Below are 21,713 nucleotides of genomic sequence, written 5' to 3'. Positions count from 1 at the left end.
TAGATTGATGACATTTACTATGTTGGGAAATTAACAAACTAAGACCAACGAAACATTGACTGGCTCTGTGTACATAAGTGTGGTACTGGGTGAACAGCAAGCAGGTGTATGTATGTATGTATGTAAATATGTTATGCCTTTGTTTTGTTTTAGGGAACATAAGTCCTAAATTGTTTATTTTTTAAAAGTTAAATAAAATTTAACTTCTAATTGCTAAGAATTAGCAATTAACCTAATGCAAAGAATAGACTTTTCCCCCCCAATGTTTCATGAATATTGCCTAAGTAACACAAATACCAAGTTTTTGGAAGCCACACAGCCTATTCATCATGAATTTTCAAGTGGTACAGACTGAGATGCTCCCTGAGGGGCTTTCTGGTTTCCAGTAGGGTCTGCCACATGCAACGTCCCTGAGCTACCCTTACCCTGTTCTGGATTCTGCCTGGGTCTGGGCCTTCCCCAAGGAAGATCACCGCCATCTAACTAAATTCAGAGAAGACTAGCGTACCCTCCAGCACATCACTGTTCTCATTTATAGTGGGCAGTGGCCTTTGAGGTGAGGGCTGTTCCCACCACAGGTCCAGTGAACTCATTCCTTCTGTGGGGCAGAGCAGCTCCACTCCTGTTCCCAAATGTGGGCTTTTAGGCATGATGCTATTTGAAGAAAGGGTTGCTTTGCTAAAAGGAAAGTTGAAAATGCTGCATTCGTCCTCCACCCAGAACTCAGGGCAGCTGATCCTGTGGCTTCAGGTGGTAGGAATGATTTAATTGAGCCAGATAGCTTTTGGAGTTGTGTTGACTTCTAAAATGTCATCAGAGATTCCTAGCAGACATAGTAGTTTTCTGGGAATTTTATTTCTGATAGTTTTAAAGTCAGTGAGGATATGGTAAGTTTAATCTTCAAGTACACTTAGTTACAATCTAACTAGGTAGGATAAAGAAAAAGAAATCCATATCTAGATAGGGGTGCCTGGGTGGCTTAGTTGAGTGTCCAACTCTTGGTTTCAGCTCAGGTTGTGATCTTGGGGTCATGGGATCAAGCCCTGCATCAGGCTCCTCGCTCAGCGCAGAGTCTGCTTATCCCTTTCCCTCTGCTCCCCCAGCTTTCTCTCTCTCTCTCTCTCTCAAATAAATAAATAAATAAAATCTTAAAAAAAAAAAAAGATAAAGAAAACGTTGGACACCCAGGCAAAAGGCCAAGACATAAGAAAAAGAAAACCATGTTGGCATCACACTTCTCCACAGCAATACTGAATGCCAGAGAGCAGTGCAATGACTTCTATAAATATTCGATGAAACAGAGTGTGAGCCAAGGATGTCTCCATCCAACCAAGCTACTCTTCAGATAGTTTTGACCATGTGAAAACTCCGGGCACAGTTTTTCCATAAATCTCACCTGAAGATTAATCAACTTGAGTTCAGCCAATCAAGAAACAATTGGGCAAATTTCAGAAAAGTAGTGAGCAAAGGATATATTTAATTGGGAACTAAGACTTCAGTGAGGCCGGGATAAGGCTGATGGAATAAAATGTAAATGTTTTTTGACAGTGTGGAATTAATACAACCAAGGAAAAACTGATAGGTCAACAAGGTAGGAAAGTTGAAAGTAGAACAAACTAGCTGATGGCTTCATATGTCATAACTAAGAGTTCCAAGGATATCATTTCAAGCTGAAAAATCAAGTAGGAGGAGCTTAAACATATTTAAGTAGGGCCAGAAAAGGTTGTTGTGAGCTAACATTATGTTACTTTTGATAAATGAGAGGACTAAGGACATGTAATATAAAGGCATGAGAATAAAAATCACCACAAGAATCAAGAGAGATCCATTCCTAAATAGTAGAATTACAACAGTGAAAAGAACAGAGAAAATGGACTACATTAAGTCTTTAAAAATGTATGAAGATAAAACAAAGTAACAAAATTGAGACCAAACAAATATAAATGAACTTAATTCACCCATTAAAAGAAAACAGATTGATAATGAAGCAAATGGTATTCCATGATAGAGCCAAGAGACAGTCTGAAACAAAGTGCATTAGAAAGCTGAAGAGTAAAAGGATGAGTAAAAATAATCAGATTTATGCAAACAGAAAGCAAATTTGCAATCTTTACATGTGCTGAGATAAAGTTCAGGCCAAAAGCACTAAATGAAACAAAAAAAAGGAGGAGACTTCATGTTAAAGACTGAAATCAATAGTATATAGTAGCTACAAATATCTGTGCACTAAATAAACACAGCAAATCTATAAACTATAGGACATACAAAGGGAAATGGAAACATGGTAATAATAGGAGCTTTAATCTTCTCTTGGTCCAAGACAGATCAAGAAATTAAACAAAAGTAACTAAGGTTATAGAAGATTTAAGGTAATCTATAAGGTTTATTTATGTGTGTTTATATATATGTGTGTGTGTGTGTGTGTGTGTGTGTGTGTGTGTTTATATATATAACGATTGATTGTAGATTGGCTCAAAAAATAATCAACCCCTAGGGGGCGCCTGGGTGGCTCAGTCGTTAAGCGTCTGCCTTCAGCTCAGGTCATGATCCCAGGGTCCTGGGATCGAGCCCCACATCGGGCTCCATGCTCCGCAGGAAGCCTGCTTCTCCCTCTCTCACTCCCACTGCTTGTGTTCCCTCTCTCACTGTGTCTGTCTCTGTCAAATAAATAAATAAAATCTTAAAAAATTAAATAAAATAATCAACCCCTAGAATAAAAATAAGGCACATTTGTTGACCAAAAAGATGAAAACCAGAAATTAATAAACAATCAGAAAGCAAAAGAAATATTCTTTTACCTGGAAATGTAAAAACCATGAGGTAAACCAATTCTTGGGTCAGAGGGAATATATAAACTGTCAGTTTCTAAATGGAATTGATACATCAGTTAGAATGGCTAAAATTAACAAGACAGGAAACAGCAAATGTTGTTAAGGATGTGGAGAAAGGGGAACCCTCTTACACTGTTGGTGGGAATGCAAAGTGGTGCAGCCACTCTGGAAAACAGTATGGAGGTTCCTTAAGACGTTAAAAATAGAACTACCCTGTGACCCAATTGCACTACTAGGTTTTTACCCCAAAGATACAGATGTAGTGAAAAGAAGGGGCACATGCACCCCAATGTTCATAGAAGCAATGTCCGTAATAACCAAACTATGGAAGGAGATGAGATGCCCTTCAACAGATGAATGGATAAAGAAGATGTGGTTCTTATATACAGTGGAATATTAGCTGTTAGAAAGGATGAATACCTACCATTTTCATCGACATGGTTGGAACTGGAGGGGATTACGCTAAGTGAAATAAGTCAAGCAGAGAAAGACAATTATCATATGGTTTCATTCATATGTGGAACATAAGGAATAGCACAGAGGACCACAGGGGAAGGGAGGGAAAACTGAATGGGGAGAAATCAGAGAGGGAGACGAACCATGAGAGACTCCGGACTAATAAACAGAATTGAATCTGTGTCAAGTACAAATTAGAATCTGTATAACACTAGTTTTAGAAATGCTCAGAGCGGGGCGCCTGGGTGGCTCAATCGTTAAGCGTCTGCCTTCGGCTCAGGTCATGATCCCAGGGTCCTGGGATCGAGCCCCGCATCGGGCTCCCTGCTCAGCGGGAAGCCTGCTTCTTCCTCTCCCATTCCCCCTGCTTGTGTTCCTGCTCTTGCTATCTGTCTGTCAAATAAATAAATAAAATCTTTAAAAAAAAAAAAACAACTCAGAGGGAAGTCATACCTTAAATGCTATCCAGTAAAAATGTAGAAGGAAGATAAATGAATCAAGCTTTTATCTCTGTCATCTGTTTACCAATAGAGTGTGACAGACCTTGCCAGGTTGGTCTGTTTTTATTTGTAGCATATAAAAAACTAGGCATGATACAAATTAGAAATTTGGTTTTATTATACTTGATATTCTTTTTTTTACTTTCTATGACTTTTATGATCCAGACTTGCCCTCCCAGATCAGACTTCTGCAAGGTTTACTCATCATCTCAGTGGGCTCTGATAGCCCATATGGGGAGGGTACGCATCCGGGAAGCCATCCCCTGGGCCGCAGGCAGCATCCCCTCGCTCACACAGGGCCTCCTCCTCCCCCAGGGGTACAAGAAGCAGGCGGCACTGAAAGTGGATGACATCAGTCACCGCCTGACAGAGCAGCAGGAAGACTTCGCTAGCAAGACAGCTCAGTACCAGCAAGAGATGAGGCACCTCCATCGGGTGCTGCAGGACAAGCAGGATGTCCTGGACCAGGCACTGCAGCAGAACAGGTAGGGCCACCCCAGCCCCATAGAGGATGTTAATTTTGAATGTTTGCTAGAATTTTCCAGCAAAACCCTCTGGACCCGTTCTGTTTATTTTTTACATTTAAGTTTTATCTGAATGTAATATTGGTCCTAATTCTTATTTGCTCATTTTCTTTTTAAAATTTTCCCCCAGCAATTGACATACAGGATTGTGTAAGTTGAAGGTGTATAATGTGATGATTTGATACATGAATATCTTGTGAAATGATTGCCACCTCAAGGTTAGTTAACACCTCTCTCATCTTACCCAGTTCCCATTTTGTTGTGGTGCTGGTGACGGTGCAGCGGTTAGGGTGGGAACATTGAAGATCCGCTCCCTTAGCAACTTTCAAGTATACAACAGTGGTGTTAACACTCACCATGCTGTGCTCCTCATTTCCCTTAATCCCCCCTGTAGAACTCCCATTGTTTGAATATTGGACTTCTTAAATCAACCCGGGCCTCTAATTGTCCTTCCCTCTTTTCTCCTCTCGTTGATGCTTTTGTTTTATTCCATTTTCTTGGGAGACTTTTTATTTTTGATTAAATGTCTTATTTCTGCTTTTTCTTTTTTTTCATTTCTGAGGATTTTAAAATCTCTGATCATTCCCTTCTTGTAAGATCATAGTCATAAGATGATGGGTGCATTATGTTTTCTGTGCATGTAAGTACTAAATCAGTTACACTTTACCCTTTAAATATAGGCTAGAGGAAGTGTTGCCAGTGTATTAAAAACATTGGGGAATGTCACATGCTCCATGAAGGTGAACTTGGTGGTCCTTCGTACTTAACTCTGCCTTTTCATAATGGCTGTGCTTTGACAGACTGGAATGTAAACTGATGCATGCAGAAGAATCGTAATACGCTTATGGGATTTCTTCAGGTTATAGAAGGATCCATATATTTGATGTCATGCAGAATGCAGATATCTGTTTTCCATCAGCCAGATGCTTCTTTTTTTTTTTTTTTAAGATTTTATTTATTTATTTGTCAGACACAGAGCATGAGCAGGGGGAGTGGCAGGCAGAGAGAGAAGCAGGCTCCCCGCTGAGCAAGGAGCCCGATGCCCAGGACCCTGGGATCATGACTTGAGCCGAAGGCAGCTGCTTAACTGACTGAGCCACCCAGGCTCCCCAGCCAGATGCTTCTTAAATGCAAGGCAGGATTAAGTCTTATCTATCATGGTTATCATGGTTTCTGTAGTCACAGAAGTTCTTACCACCATAAACAGCTACTATGTAAAAAGTTGGGCTAATACCAAATTTCTTGCCAGATAGGAGGTTTAGAATCACAATAATAAAATGGCATTTTGTTTTTCATTTTCTCCCTTATTCCACTATCTGTCCTTAAATCGTTTGAAAGTTATGCACACTATTTCTATACTTTCAGTGGTTACCCTTAAAATTTTACAATGAATATTTAACATTAAAAAATCTAAATTTAGGGACGCCTGGGTAGCCCAGTTGGTTAGGCCACCGACTCTTGATTTCAGCTCAGGTTTCGATCTCAGGGTTGTGAGTTCAAGCCCTGCGTTGGGCTACAAAAAAAAAAAAAAATCTGAATTTAATCAGCATGTCTACATTTCTTCCCCTCAGTGCAAGATCTAATGCTCTTATCTAATTCTTTTCCCCCTCAGTTTATATGATGTCGTCTAGTGTCATTAGGTAGATAAAAGTGAAGAACAAAGATCTATTTCATATCATTATCTTTAGCCCCCCCAAATTAAATGTTACTAGTTTCTATATAGTTCTTTATTTTGATTTACCCACAGGTACCAATTTCTTTACTTACTGATTATTATAAACAAGACAACAGGCCCAAAATGGGCCTCACATATGCTAGCCCCACATCACCAAACCAAGACTTGACTTAATTACAGTTTTGGCTCCTCCAGAAAGGGAATCTTAAACTAGTTAGTCAAGAATTGTGTGGTCAATGCTACTTAGGTCATATGCCTGGGAGACCCTTTGCCATCCCCTAAGGGAAAGTAACTTTGCAATAACCAACCCACTTTTGCTGAATATATCTTCCTTATTCCTGCTTCCTTCTGCCTATAAAAGTTTTTCATTTTGTACAGCTCCTCGGAGCTCGTTTCTCTCTGCTAGATGGGATGCTGCCCAATTCAAGTTGAGTTTTGCTCAAATAAACTCTTAAAATTTTCTTATTTCCTCAGTTTATCTTTTAACATATCCTCTCTTACATCTCAGACCTTATTTCTCAAATTAGTTTCTTTCTTCCTAAAATATATTATTTAGAAGTCTCTTTAGTAAGAGTCTGTTGGGAGTAAGCTTTCTGTTTATCTGGAAATGTCTGCATTTTTCCTTGATCCTTGTAAGATAATTTTTGCTGGCTACAGAATTTTACTTTGACAGTCTTCTTCTCTCAGCATATTCTACTATCTTCTCTGTTTGAGAAGTCTGTTTTGACGAATCAAAAGACAAGTCTCTGACAAGCCTTTTGTCATTTTTTTAAATAACTGACACAGGGGTGCCTGGGGGCTCAGTTGGTTAAGTGTCCCACTCTTGATTTCAGCTCAGGTCATGATCTCAGGGTCATGAGTCTGAGCCCTGCGTCGGGCTCTGTGCTCAGTGCAGAGTCTGCTTGAGATTCTCTCTCCCTCTTCCACTTGTGTGCTGTCTCTCTAAAATAAATAAATAAAATCTTAAAAAAAAAAAAGATCTCCTCTGTCTCTTGTATTCTGCAATTTAATTGGTGTGTGATTAACTGTACTTATCTACTTGGTGTAAGTTATTCTCTATATCTGTGATCTTGTGTCTTTCATTAGTCTAGAAAATTCTCATCTCTTAAAATAAGCCATTATCTCTTAAAATAAATTATTTCCCCTTATTCTTTCTAAGCTCCTTCTGGAGCTCAGATTAAATGTATGTTAGACTTTCCATGTGCCTTTTAAATTTTCCATCTTTTTTCTGGTCCACATTCTGGGTAATTTCTTCTGCTCAGTATTCCTGTTTACTAATTCTGTCTTCAGCTCTGTTCAATGTACTGTTTAACCCAGCCACTGAGTTTTTTATATCAACAACAGTGTAGTTCATTTTCAGTTCTATTTGGTTCTTTTGAAAATCTGCCTAGTCGTTTTTAAAATAAATTCTTGGTCTTTGTTTATTTTAAATACATCTTTTATTTCTTTTAACATTTCATTTGTAGTTATTTTTTCAATATCTGAAATTTGGGGGAGTTTAAATGTTTTTTTTTTTTTTGACTCTTGCTCTGTGTGGCTTGTTTCTTTCTACATACAGTAACTTTTTAACTATGAATGCATATATGGTTGAATTTAATCTGTAGAATCCTGAGGTTCTGGATTAAGGATGTTTTTCTCCAGAGAAGATTTGCATTTGCTTCTCTTTGGTGCAAGAGAATATTTCCAACCTGGAGCCACTTTAATTTCATTATTAATTTTAAAAATACACTATAGTAATGTTTTTTTAAAAACATACAAAAAGACTTTTAAAAGTCTTTTAAAAATGCTTTTATTACATTTGTTATATATTATGTATTATTATATTTAAAAATGCTATTATTACATTTATAGTGTATAACTCCTTAATATCCGGTATTTTTCTGCACTGCATTCAGAGTGATTTCTTCTGCTCTATATTACAGTTTGCTAATTCTCTCTTCAGTTGTGTCCAGTGTACTATTTAACCCATCCATTGAGCTTTTCCCCTGATTGTCTCTAAAATGGCTGTTCACTCCACACAGGTGCTGGGGATGCCCAATCATGGGGAACAATGTAAATTCAAACTCCAGATCCATTTGAGAACAAGCTGGTGGCTACAGCCGCCTAGGAGACACTTAGCCTCTCAGAGCAGGTTTCTTTTGAAGATCGGCAGGTTTTCTACCCAGCCTTGCTTTCTTTAAGGGCCCTTCATGTGCCTCCACTTACCTGCCCAATTGTGGAACACGCAGTTAGTTCAGAGTGTTTCTGGGAAGAAGGGGGAGAAACGTGGATATGAGTGAGCCCTGGGGTTTTCTGTCCCACCCAGTTTGCATGGGCCCAACACCTAGTCTCCATTCTACAAAAATGTGGGTTTCTGGCACGGACTTTTCTCATTAAAGCAATAAGCAACACTCTGTTCCCTTCTGTGTGCTTTCAGTTTAGTCTTTATTTCTTTCTGCCCTTAGAGATTTCCTATTCTTGTTTTGAGTTTGGCTATGCATAGCTCATGATTGCTGTAATTTATCAAACATCTAGGTGTTTTGTGCCAGAAAAGAGAAATTTGGAGATTTTTAAAAATATAGTTTAATTAAATAGCACCCAACATCCAGTGGGCATTAGGGGGGCTTGGAAGGAAGCAAGAGTTCACAAGAGAAGTGACACTGGACAAGTGGGCATGTCGCTGGCCTCCCTGAATCTCATTGTCTTCCTCCTTAAACAGCAGTGCTCAGCCCACTTGGTAGTCCAGTTTCTAGTATCTTCCATAACCACCTGGCCATGTCTGTGAAGGAGCCAGCCTCCCCACCATGCCCTCCTGCATGAGGCCTGCTCTTCCCCCCAGGCTGAGGCTGGTCTTTCTGTCCCCCTCACTCTCCCATGGAGTCCACCATCCTGTAAGGTGGTAGCTGGTACCCTGGTCTGTTCCCCCCAGCAGACCACGGCCCTGTGAGGACATGGATACCTTGTCGGCCCAGTTTCCTCAGCACTCCACATGGTACCCGTCACAGAGTCCTTGGTACCCTTTCCTTTACTCGTACATCTTGGTTCTCTCTGGGTGCTCACTCCCAGCATGTGGTCTATCTAGGCCAGTCTTTTCTGCGTCCTCGGTTATGAGCCCCATTCCGCACAGTCCCCTCCTCACCCCCAGACTAACTCTTTATGTCCGGGCCCCTCATTGGCTGCGCAGATGGGTGTTATGAGAGGTGCCTGATGTTGGCCAGGTCACAGCGGGGGCAGGTAGAGGGGACATGGAGAGGCTTGCAGGGTTCATGCTGTGTGGGCGCTCACAGCGGGGCCGTTGTGCTGTATGTAGGTCAGCCACTGCAGGGACTGTATTTTATTCTTATACATGTTAATTCTTTAGAGAACAAAGGTCCAAAATAAAGGAAAAGGCAAAACTCAGTATTTTTTTCTGTTTCTAGGTCACCTCAGCATTTCATTCAACCCTGGGAGCCTTTGCCTCAGAACCCAAGCACCATGGGATCTGTTCTCTGACATTAAGCATTCCTTCCTTTGAATTCTGGCTACTTTGAGAAATATTTTTCTCATTGTGCTATTTTAAACTTTTCCTTTTTGTGTGTATTTCTCAGAGAAATGGAAGGCGAGCTTGAGGTGGTTTGGCAGTCTACCTCCCAGGAAAACCAAAGAATCCGAGAGTTGCTGCAGGCCGCGCTGCAGAGGCCCGGTGTGTGTGACGGCCCTGGGGAGGTGCGCTGGGCGGCCGCAGCTCCGGCGACTGCGACATGAAGCCGCCTCCCGCCGCCCGCCTCCCGCCGCCCGCCACAGCCCGCGTGACTGGGGCCCTGGCCCAGAGCTCTGCCTTCGCCGGGACTGGGAGGCACAGGGGAAGGGCCCACTCCCACTTTCCGCTGCAGCGTTTCTCCTCATCAGGGCAAGGTAGAAATAAATTGTCGCAGAAATTTAATCCATTTTTTTTACATTTTGCTTTATTTGACTCATACAGTGCTGAGCTGTATTTTTGCCTACTGGCTGCCTCGCCACAGAGCCAGGCCCTGTGAGACGCATTGCTCAGGGTGCCAGGGGACCCGAGGAGCTGGCCTGGCTCTGGGCATCTAGATCTGCAGCCGGGAGAGTGCTGGAGGGAGCAGGCGGTGGGACGGAGCGCTCACGCGGCGGGGTAGGTGCGTGAGGTCAGCTGGACACGTCCAGCGCTGAGCTGACCCTGTCATTCGCTCTGGGTGCCGTTTTGGCATGTGGTAAAAGATAGGTGCTAGCACTCACACCCCAGTTAGTTACACAAACTCTGCTCTGCCCCGTCTTCCTGCCCTTCTTTATCCTCCTGGAAAGGCAACTTTTCTGGGGCCACCTAGCACCAAGGTGGGGTCCCTGCCCCAGTCCCACCGAAAAGGATGCTGGGGGCCGGGGTTCTGCTCCTCTCTGCCACCTCCTCAGGCAGGTGACCCCAGCCTCTCAGGACCATCCCCTGGCACTTCCTGGTGCCAGTGCCGGCCACCCAGGGCTGCTTGTCCCTGGCATGCTGGAAGAACATGGGACATCAGGCTGCATGGGACCCTGAGAGTGGTGTGGAGGGCAGAATCCCGGAACACAGCCTTCCCAGTGCAGCCCGGCCTCAGTGCGGGTGCAGGCCAGCCCTGGGCCCTGGTCGGGTGCGAAAGTTACACGCCTGAGCTCTGATTGCTAGTTAGGAGTTGAGATAGAAGATCACAGTTGTTTTACGTTTTATTCAACTTGTTCAACAGTTCAACGATTCTAATTTATTTTCATTTGACCAGAGGTAGGGCAACACACCGGGATTTCAAACTCCCTATCATCTCCCTCGGAGGTGACCTAGCAAACAGCTTCGATGTTATTTCCAGGGAACCCAGCAGCTCTCTGGCAGCGTGTAAACAGGCTGCAAGGCCCCAGCGCCCCCGTGAGTCTCTCACCTTCCAGCCGTCTGCTTGGAGGGTGGCTTGTCGTGGGAACCCTGCTCTTGTCACATACGTAGAGAGCCACTTTTGTCATTCCTGGCTTTGTCCCACCTTCTGTGAGAACATTTTGTTCCCTGGAGAAGTGAACGTTTGTACATTTCTGCCTTAAGTTATTACATGTTACAAACATACTTGGCAAGTTTGGTGACCCCTGGACCTCGTCGCAGCCAGGCAGGGGTGGGGTCGTGCAGCACTTGGGCTCTGCCAGCCTCCCGCTAGTTTGCTGTCTGCATGTGGCAGGTGGGCTCAGAGTCCAGGGTGTGAAGGAGGGCCAGGCAGGCAAAGCGGTGAGAGACAAGGCTGCTGAGGGGCCCAGGGACTGAACTTCGATGCTTCGTGGGGGAACTGGAATGCCCTGGGCCTTGCCGGATGGGCAGGGTTTCAGGAGCTGGAGAAGGGCAGAGAGGGCTGTGTGGGCCGGGGCAAGAACTCAGGAGCCGCAGGAGGGGCGTTCGGGCTGGAGGTTGGGGTGGGCGGGGAGGCCAGACTGGCCCCGGGAAAGCCCGGACTGCTGTGAGGGTCTCCTGTAGGAGCCTGTAGGGCTTCATCCTGCAGGTGCCAATCGGAGCAGGAGCGGGGCCATTCCTGCTTGGTCCTGGGGAATCTGTATATGGCTCTAGAATGGTCCCGATCAGGTGAACAGTTATAAAATGGGCCCCAGGAGCCCTGCTGCCTTTGGTATTAGTCCGGGGCAATTCCGGCCCGGGTGCAGAGAGGCTGGGGCCCAGCAGGGATGTGGCTGTGAGCTTGAGGGGACAGCAGGCGAGGAGCTGCCCTCAGTTTTCCGGTCGATCTGCACAGAGGGTCGGCGGGGGTGGGTCGGAAGTGGCTCCCACCCCTCAGGCTCCGAGAAGAGGGGGAGAGGCCACCCTTTCCCAGCAGCTTCTCTCTGTGGAGATCCGTGGGGCCTCCCACTCTGAGGAGAGGAGGAAATCCTGAATTGTGTTTCTTTCAGTGCAGTTTATTTAGTCAGCAAATATACACGGAGTGCTTATCTCTGCACGGTGTCGAGAACAGTAGCAGTGACAAAGGCAGACACAGTTACAGAGCCTGCTAGGTGCTTGGAAGAAAACAGGACTGCAACAATGGCCTCATCACCTTCATGGCTGCTGTGGGACCTACAGGGTGGACCCCGTGCAGAACATTCAAAAACCTCATTGCACGGAAGCACAGTCATGATCTGATCCTTCAAAACAAAAAATAGTATTTCCCAGGAACAGCCCAGAACGTTCTCTCTTCCTCCCATCTCCCAATGCCCTGCCCCGCTATCTTGCAGGAAAGCTCGCCTGATCAGTCTCTAGGTACCCTGCTAGCTCCTTTATCTCCGAATTCCCAAGTGATGGTTCGTGCCGGGCCGTGCGATCCCAAGCCGCTTCACAAGAAGTGCGTCCGGACTCTGTGAAGGGCCGATCTCTGCTTGCAGGAAGGCGAGCCAGGGACTCGGAGCCACATAAGAAATGTCATTTCTCTGGGGAGCATGAAAGAGAGTCCGGGGGAGAGAAGTTCATGAAAGGCTGTGGGTAGGAGGTAACATTTCAGTGGGCATTAGATGCGGAGTTGGATTTCCCCAGAAGAAAATTCTGTAAAGAAAGATGAGGCCTCGGTAGGTGCAGATGCACTTAGGGAAGATGAGGTCAGACTGGAGTAGGGTTGGTGTTTCATGCCAGATGACTGGTGCCCTTAAAAAAGACAACTGTGTGAGGACGGAGACACCCAGGGAGGACGCCATGTGACAACAGCCAGGGTTGGAGAGACGTAGCTGTAGGCCAAGGACGATAGCTGGGCGTGCTCGCAACCCCGGAAGCTAGGAAGAGGCTGTGAAGGACCACCTCCCGGGTTTCAGAGGGAGCACGGCCCATGCCCACACCTGGAGTTTGGACTTCTAGCCTCCAGAACCAAGGCGAGAGATCTATTGGTTTTGGAGCCAAAAGAGAAGAAAGCAGGACAAGCCCCCAGATCCGTGGGTCTCCAGAACAAGCAGGGTCTCCGTGCAGTGACAGGAAATCTTCTGTATGTGCTGGAGCGCAAGGGGGTGAGAACACACCTTTTCAACTGAATACACTTTAAAAGGTAATCTAACTATAGATCGAGGACTTCTGATGAAAATCTCGCCCCCAAATTGGGATGTGCCGTAAACCTAAAACATACCCCAGATTCTGAAGATTTACTATGAAAAGAAGAATGTGAAATATCTCACCAATGATTTTTATACTGGTTATATGTTGATAGCATTTTGGATGTGTTGGGTGAAATAAAATCTGTTGTGAAAATTGATAATTTTACCTGTTTTTGTTTCTACTTTTTAAAAGTGGCCACTGGAAAAATTTAAACTACATATGTGACTCACAGTATACTTCTCTTGGACAGTTGTGTATGGACCTAAATGTGAAAGGCAAAACTAAGCTTCTAGATAGGTCATGACTTTGGGTCAGGGAAGGATTGCTTTCTTTCTTTTTTATTTTTTTTTATGATTTTATTTATTTATTTATTTTAGAGAGAGAACGAGGGGGAGGGGCAGAGGGAGAGAGAGAATCTCCAGCCGACTCCCTGCTGAGCATGGAGTCCAACACAGGGTTCCATCTCAAGACCCTGAGATCATGACCTGAGCCAAAACCAAGAGCCCGACACTCGACTGACTGAGCCACCCAGGCGCCCCCACGGAAGGATTTCTTAAAGAAGACCCGGAAAGCTCTAACCACAGAGGAAAGCAACACATTTGACAGCAATACAATTAAGGAAGAGCTCTTCCCCTGAGGGGAAGGACAAGCCACACAGAGCTGACAGAGGCCTTTGGTCCAGAAAGCATGAAGAAGGCCAGGAAGCAGAAGACAGCCCAAGAGAAAACGGGGAGAGGCGCGCACGGGCATTTCGAAGGAGTAACATAAATAAGTACATGAAGAGGAGACAGGGAAACCACAAGGACACCCATTGAACCCATCAAAAATATTGAGTGTCTGACAAAGCCAACCAAGCCAGTTTGAGGAACAGTACAAGCATGGTCAGAGCATGCTGTCCATACAGCCCCCGCACGGAAACACCGAAAATGCCCTTGAAGCGGGGGATGGGGGGGCCCCTGGCAGAATGAAACACCCACAACAACAGGAGCCCTTCCCCGGCTGTGGTACCGACACAGTGATGCGCTTGTGTCATGTTCAGAACCATGCAAAGCCGGGCAGTGTGTTCTCTGGGGACAGACGTGTGTGGTTGAAACACCAGAGAAAGTCACAGAAGGAAAACGCAGCTCCCGCAGACTCGGGAGGCACCAGAGCGGCTGTTCCTTGGGCTCAGGAGTCTGTGCCTGGGCATTTACTGTTTTTACAACATAATGGGGACATCAGGTGACCTTTCTTGTATGTGCCCTTAAAGAACGAGTCGGAATTTGCATAGTAAAAGAATTCCAGTAAAGTTTTGGGAAAGTGGGACAATAAGACTGCAGATGGAGGGCAAATTGCGGAGCCACATGGCCACACAGCGCTGGGAGAAGCGGGTGGCGCTGAGGACTCAGGCAGGGAGCCCTGGAGGGTGGTGTCTGTCTCTGGGGAAGTGAAAGAGCAGAGTGGATGCTGGGACAGCCCCTTGGCTATGGTCCCAGGAGGGAGGGTGGAGGGGTTCCAGACTCTGGAAGCAGGAGGGGGAACACATGAGGAGGAGGGAGGCTTCCAGAGGCTTGGGGACCACGAAGGCACTTTCACTGGGGACACACAGGGCCACTCGCCCCACTTGGTCGGCTGTGTGCCTCTCTCCAGTGAAAGTGCCCCAGAAGCTGAGCGACCTCCACGCCCCGGGTGGGGCAAGGAGGAAAGCGGGCAAGGGCGTGAATAACACAGGCCACGGAGGGCAGTGGACAGCCAGTGAAACCCCTGCCCCTGGTATTGCCCTGCTCAGATGCAGCCACTTCCCCCTCACCAAGTCCTGGATGACACCATAGCCCCGGCCAGGAAGGCGGCTCCGCGTTCAGTCCGGCCTCTGGGGCTTCCTTGGAGCCTTGTGGCACTGGGAAGAAAGAGGCCAGGCTGGTTGCCCACTCCATGGTGGGGGGCAGCCTGTGACCCAGTCCCCGTTCCACCCGCCCCTCTGTGTCCTGGGGTTGGGGCACCCACAGAGCGGGGCCCTCCTGAGGTTCTGCAGGGACCCTGTCTGCTCCTTGGGGGAGATGTTTCTCATTGCACGTGGGGCCAGGACGCACGCAGGTTCGCACAGTGGAGCCAGCAGAAATGGGCAGAACAGGGCAGGAGCGGAAGCAGGGAGAGAGATGCGTGGATTCCAGAGATTGGAGACTGGACCCTGGGGTTAGCCAGAGCCTGCAAGCCTCCCCCGGAGTGAGTGAGTGAGTGAACTCGAGGCGTGGGGGGGTAGGGGGGAGGGAGCAGTTCCCAGCAGCCAGGGCTTGTGAGCTGTGTGGCACAGGTCCACTTCCCCTCAGCAGGGAGGGGACTGTCACCTCCTTGATTCCTCAAGCAGCTGGGCTCAGAGGGCGGGGATTCCCTCCCTCCAGGAGGACACACACACACCTAGATATTCCTAGATGTAAGGTCTGGGTCGCTCCGGGCGGCCTCTCTGTTCAACACAGGCTTCCCATTAGCAGCAAAAACCCCTCAAGTGTCCCACATCTAAACGAGAAACCACTCCGGGACCCCTCACACTCCGCATCCTGTCTCCGTGGAGAGCCTGAGCCCTGGCACGCTGCTGTGCTCCAGCCTGCTGCTGGGAACATTTGTACACAGGTTTTTGTGTGGACGTGTTTTCATTCTTTTTGGGTAAATACCTAGGGCTGGATTTGCTGCATCACGGGAGTTCCTGTATGTCTAACCAGGTAACGTATCTCAGGCCCATAAGGACAAATACTGCATGGCTCCACTTATGTGATGTACTTAGTCAAATTCAGAGACAGAAATTAGGATCTGCGGTGAAGGAGCAAACGGGGAGTTAGTGTTTAAAGGAGTGAGTGAATTCCTGTGTTACTTGTTTTATGGCGAGACTGTAAATCCTTGACATTTTAAAGACTCTGCACATTCCACTGACTCTTTACAAGTTCTTCTGCCCCAAATCCAGGTAGTTGGTGAGCACCTGGCTATATGGTCTTTGTGGTCCCCCAAAGACTCTGAACCATTACCAGCTGCAGCGGGAAGGAATATGAGACCACGTGACCTTAGGAACTGAAGAAAGTTCCACAACTTGAAAGCACGTCTGGAGCAAGTTTGAGTGGTAAAGGCAGGTCCAGCATCTGTGTGAGGGTTTGACCCTTCCTCTGAGGAGGAAGGTGAAGCAGAGGAGGACAAGAGAGCAAGAGGCTGTGGAGAATAGAGACGGTAAGATGCAGATGGTGTTCATAAATAATGCTGCAAGCACCTTTGCAATGGGAAAAAGCACAGTTTGAAAGTGAGGGTCAAGAGCTTTAGCTGAAGCTTAAGAAGTAAGAGAGTTGTATGAAAGAAAAAAAAAAACCCTGCAACTTCCCAGGAAGTGTGCTCTGAGAGGGCCTAGGTTGCAGTGGGGCGAAACTTCAGCCCTGTGGTGGAAGAACTGGATGCCTAAGGAGCCAAAGGTCTCCGAGAATTCACGGCTGGGGTGGGGGTGTTAAATCCAGATTATTTTCCTTGAGGGCAGAAAAAGACTTATGCTAATTTGGTTGAACACTCACTCTGCCAGGGCAAAACAAAAAAGAAGCAACAGCTTTATGAAAGGAAGAGCTCACCAAGGACCCCAAATTCACTGAAGTATATTTCTGACCCTTAACAAAGGAGCCACATGCCCAGATGTTCCAAACTCAGCACCTGGCAGAGGCCCCAGGAGACCAGGGGATCCACAGAAGTTTAAGGCTAACTTTCGGTGATCCCTACCATTGCAGGAGGGGCGTGTGCGGGTGCTAGGCCCACCTACGGATACTTACAGATTTGGATCTGGACGCCTGGGGAGAGGCTGAGTCACCTGCAGTCACAGGGCTGGCTCCAGGCAACACCCTCCCACCCACCTCCCAACCCTGCCCTCCTCACGTGACTTCTTTTAGACCATCAGCCCTTTGGAGGCAACTTTGACCCAGGGAGGATTCCGCAGTGTTTTGCAGATATAGACGCACCGGCAACTAGTTTGCGTACTGCTGTATTAGCAAAGACTTTAGGGAATGACACAAACAAACCTGTGAGCAGGTTTGGGGGCAGCAGGTCCCACCCTGCAGGGCCTCTGGCCTCCAGCTCAGAGGGGGATGAGCCTGCATGGAAGCGCTGGGCATGGTGGGCAGGGGAGCACCGACTCTGAGACTGAGGGTCCCCACGTTCTTCAGGTGGCTTTAAGAAACAAGCCTGAGGAACCCGCCCGCCCACAGTGCCCCCAGTGCCACCACCCGTGGCTTGCCTGGCTCTTTCCTGTGACCCTTGATCTCTTTTGGATATCTGAGATGCTGTCAGATTTATCCCAATGCAAAACAACCGGAGGGGTGGTTTTGATAACAGTACAATGCTCCTGGCGGGGGTGGGGGGTGGGGGGGGTGGGGGTGGGGTGAGGGGTTCTCCATCCAGAGAAAGACCTTATCTGAGACAAGGGATTAGAGCTGCCACCTGAGTCAGCCTTCATGGGGAGGGGGGGTCTGTGGGGGGGTCTGTCCCCAGCCCCTCCTAGCACATCCGGAGCACTGTGGCCTTCACATGCTTCATTATCTCTGGGGCCTCAGTTTCCCCATCAGGTAAGGGAGAGTGTGCAACCCGTTTTCTGCCGCACAGTCAGGTGAGCACAGACTGGGCTACAGGAACAGCAATACCCCCAAAGGGAATTGCCCCGGGGCCGGAGCAGCAGGTGCATTGGCACAGGCACCCAGGTGAGGCCTCAGGGCCGGGTTGGTGAGTTGCCAAACTCTTCTGCCCAGGCAGTGGTGCTGGAACCCAGTCACTGCCCGAGGGGAGCCGGAAAGACTTGCCCACCCTCCTGCGGGCTTGGCCAGAGCCAGGAGGGACGAAGGCACCCACCCTGACCAGCGGTTCCTCCTTGCACCGCCTGCCTGGGGCTGTAAATCTAACCTATTAAGGCAATAAAAGAGCTGGTTCCAAAGTTTATCCCCTCTGATGCCAGTTTTTGGAGGGAGTTCCCCTAATAGGATGTAGCCGATTGGGGGGTATCTGGTTAAGGAAAAAACAATGATGAGCAGCACAAAAACATTTCTGCATAGAAATTAGCTTGTCTGGCCTTCCCCTTTGTGTGCGCTGGATCCAAGCTTCATTGCTTAAAGAAAAAGAAGAAAAGAAAAGAAAAAAAGAGTTTAATAATTACCTTTGTTGACCTCTGTACCTTCTGGCTTCCTTCACTCCTGGGCACAAGACATGGCCATTCCTGGGTGCGACCGTGCAGACGCGCAGACGCCTCCAGCAGCCGCCCTGGGCAGCTCCCCGGACCCCGGGAGGGCAAGAAGCAGGTAAGGCCGAAGGGTGATGGGAAGGCTCTGCACTCTCCCGGCTAGGGCCTGGGGAAGACTTTATTTAGAGAAAGGGTCCAGGAAATGACCACCAACCAGCTGAGCCTGGAGCTGATTCTCCCCAGCATCGCATGCCTGGTGTCACTTGGTGCAGAAGCATCCCCACTATGGGTCTGTCCCGCGCCAGGCACCTTCATCTTGGGAAGTGATCATGGGGAAAGCATTCCTTCGTCGGACTTGATTCCACTAAGGATATTCCAGGATGTTTAAAAATACTTCTTTTTACTTTTGGAAAAAAAAGGAGTTGGAGGTAGAATGACTTTGGGGCGTGTCGTTGCTGGTGGGCAGGAGCTGACAGCTCAGGCCCCCGGGGGCTGCAGGGCAGCTGGGAAAATGCACAGGAGCCCCCTTCCTCCTCCCCCCCCCCCCCCCGCAGCATCTGTGGTGGTCCTGCGGGTTGTTAGCCCCGGGAATGAACAGATCATCCCTAAGGGGTTGACAAGGGTGCTTCCCGGAAACAGTGGCTAAGAAGCTGCTTTTGGAGCCGGGCCCCATGGGCCCGGGAGGGTCATCCAAGAGAGTGAGCCAGGATCCTGCTGGCTGAGCCCAGGTCTGCGTCTCGTCCGCTCAGCATGTGCTGAGTCAAGGCCCCTGCTCTCCTTGCAGCCTCCTAGAACTGGTGGGAGGGGAAAATGGAGAAGACAAGCCTGAGAAACAGGAGAGAGGATGAGAGGTCCATCCAGAGCATCCAGAGTAAGGAACTCAAGACCACAAATCTCCAGAAGGAGGTAAGGCCATCCCTCGGCACCGGCCCTTCCCAGGTCAAGCACGCTAAGCAGCGGTCCCAGTGAAGACCTCACTGATCTCTCATTTGTAAAGCACATCTCAAAGCAAACAATTCCTTGGACTTACCTCTTTTCTTCTGGCCAGTGAATTCAGCATTTTCCTGCGAGGTTAATGCATGTGTGTTTCTGTGAGCTGGGCAGGTGCCTGGAGGAACTGGTGTTTGCTCAGACCCGTGGCCTCAGGATGGTCAGAGAGGACCTTCTGATGTTGGAGTCCCCCCCCCCCCCATAGCATCTTCACCAAGTATCTGCCCCTTGTATGTGCCTCGTATTCCTTCAGTGATGGGAAACTTGTTCCTTTTTAGTGTCTAGCAGGGGTAGCAAGTGTGACATGGGTGTGACGTGGATGATCCCTGAGATGGAACGTAGTAGTGGCTGGACTTGGAGGTGCCTGCACCCCAGAGGGGGCCCGTGTCACTCAGGGCTGGCACTGGGGCTGCAAGGAAGGGGAGCTTGCAGGTGGATAGGCGTGGAGGGTCAGCTTCAAGCTCACAGGATGAGAAGGGAGAGTCCCAGAACAAGATCAGGATGGCTTTGAGGGCCTGACGAGCGGGCTAAGCCTTGGGCAGAGCCTCCAAGAACTCCCCTGCCTGGTGGCAGATGGGATAGAGGAGGGATTTGGGGGATGGCATGGCTTGACTGTGGGTTGGCCTGGGATCTGGGTTCCCTAGGAGTTGGCTAATGGGTGTTGCTGCCCCCTGAAAAGCACAGAGCTAACCCCAGGTATGTCCTCAACTCATCCCTAAAGCCGGGCAGCTTCCGGGTGAATGCAGACCTCAGTGGGAGGAAGGATTCGGGAGGGCTCCCAGGCTGGTCAGCTAAATGGGCCATTAGAGGAGAAAACCCGAGACTGTCCTGCTAGTGCACGCCAGCCCTGAGGCCAGAATGGGCCCTGACCCTCTTCCCCGGGCCCTCCCCAGTTGCGTGTGAACCTTGCTGCCAAGCCACAGCTGGGGTCTTCCTTGTTCACTGGGCTCTAACCCTGAGCGCAGCCTCTGCCCAGATAGGTGAGCGGGTATGTTCACCTCGGACTTCAGAACTCAGGCCTGGTGGATGCTGAGGGCTGACGCTGTAAGTAGGGACCTGAGTCACACACTGTCTCCCTTTAAAAAAGTTTTTTCTCTTAATTCATGTATAATTTATGTACAGATCTTCAGTGTGCAGTTTGATGAGTTTTGACAAACTGATCACTCTAGAAAATTCCCTCTTGCCCCTTCCCAGGCGGGCCCCCCCAGTCCCGAGTGTCCATCCCTGTAAGTTAGTTTTGTCTGTTCCTAAATGTCATAGGAATGGAACTCTATGGTTTGTGTCTGAGTCGGGGCTTGTTGGTAGGAAGCTCACACCCTGCAAAATGGCATCAGAGAAAGTTCACAGCTTCGGAGTGTTCCTGTCCCTGGAGGCCTTGGTTTCTCCCCCTGCCCCCGCCTCTGCTCCCCGCGAGGCCCCTGGCCCAGACCAGAGCCCTGATGTCATTGTTTGCTAAACCAGCCTTTAGGACCGTCTGGGTCGCTTTGTCAAGTGCAGTCAGGGTAGAGGTCGGGAGCACGGAACCTGAGCTGGCTGTCCAGCCCTGGGCAGTAACGTGACCTTTCTGTGCCTCCGTGTTCTCCTCTGTAACATGGGAGTGACATGGGCACACCCAGCTCATGAGGTGAGGATGAATGAACTTGACGTGAGCTAAGCTGAGTGTTAACTGCTGCAGTGCTGGCCAGAGGCGCCTGGTCCGCACCGAGGGAGGGGAGCGGGGAGGCAGGGCTGTGCACGTCTGTCGGAGCTGCACTAACGCCCCTCCCCCTCCCCACACCCCAGGTGGGCCTGCTCAGCGGCATCTGCATCATCGTGGGCACCATCATCGGCTCTGGGATCTTCATCTCCCCCAAGTCTGTGCTCAGCAACACGGAAGCCGTGGGGCCCTGCCTCATCATATGGGCGGCCTGTGGGGTCCTCGCAACGCTGGGTAATTAAGACGCCCCTCCCTGGCGAGCTCGCCCGGTGGTAGGTGTGGTAGGTGGGGACGGGCTATGTGGGCCCCCTCTGTGCCCTGGCCTGGCCGTTGCTGGGGTCCCTTTCAACACCCGTGGGCCACTGGTGTAGATCGGGCTGCACTGAAATGAGCCGTGGCCAGAGCTCAGGGGTCTGACGAGTCGGGGTGGCCCCGTGGGCACAGCCCCAGAGGGGAGGGGGCTCCCTCGGACCAGGGCAGCGCCTCACCGGGGGCCGCGGGGACCCCTTCCTCTCTGTGTTCTAGGGGCCCTGTGCTTTGCGGAGCTTGGTACGATGATCACCAAGTCGGGGGGCGAGTACCCTTACCTGATGGAGGCCTTCGGGCCCATCCCTGCCTACCTCTTTTCCTGGACCAGCCTGTTCGTCATAAAGCCCACATCCTTCGCCATCATCTGCCTCAGCTTCTCCGAGTATGTCTGTGCGCCCTTCTACTCAGGCTGCAAGCCCCCCGAGGTTGTCGTGAAATGCCTGGCTGCCGCTGCCATCTGTGAGTCCCCAAGTGTGACGCCCTAGGCAGGGGGCAGGAAAGCCCTGCCATGGGTGACGTG

The 21,713-nt window shown here is 48.8% G+C and overlaps 2 protein-coding genes across 7 annotated transcripts in view; both read left to right on the top strand.

Annotated features, from left to right (window-relative positions):
• CEP89 (centrosomal protein 89) overlaps positions 1-11,343 on the top strand; it is a 76,692-nt gene extending 65,349 nt beyond the window's left edge. For all 6 annotated transcript variants that reach the window (XM_032390492.1, XM_032390491.1, XM_032390495.1 and 3 more), the window contains 2 exons: positions 4,103-4,272; positions 9,553-11,343. In XM_032390492.1, coding sequence (XP_032246383.1) covers positions 4,103-4,272; positions 9,553-9,709 — 327 coding nt within the window. In that variant the 3' untranslated portion in view covers positions 9,710-11,343. The remainder of the gene's footprint in view (positions 1-4,102; positions 4,273-9,552) is intronic.
• Positions 11,344-17,507: 6,164 nt separating this feature from the next.
• The window catches only part of SLC7A9 (solute carrier family 7 member 9), a 30,998-nt gene continuing 26,792 nt past the window's right edge, over positions 17,508-21,713 (top strand). The window contains exons 1-4 of the mRNA XM_032390423.1: positions 17,508-18,316; positions 18,983-19,104; positions 20,971-21,118; positions 21,410-21,652. Of these exons, the coding sequence (XP_032246314.1) occupies positions 19,009-19,104; positions 20,971-21,118; positions 21,410-21,652 (487 nt within the window). The 5' untranslated portion in view covers positions 17,508-18,316; positions 18,983-19,008. The remainder of the gene's footprint in view (positions 18,317-18,982; positions 19,105-20,970; positions 21,119-21,409; positions 21,653-21,713) is intronic.

The sequence above is a fragment of the Phoca vitulina genome, unplaced genomic scaffold (assembly GCF_004348235.1).
Source record: "Phoca vitulina isolate PV1807 unplaced genomic scaffold, GSC_HSeal_1.0 scaffold58, whole genome shotgun sequence".
Lineage (NCBI taxonomy): Eukaryota > Metazoa > Chordata > Mammalia > Carnivora > Phocidae > Phoca > Phoca vitulina.
Note: the sequence above shows the minus strand (reverse complement) of the source record. Positions and strands in the feature narration are given on the sequence as shown.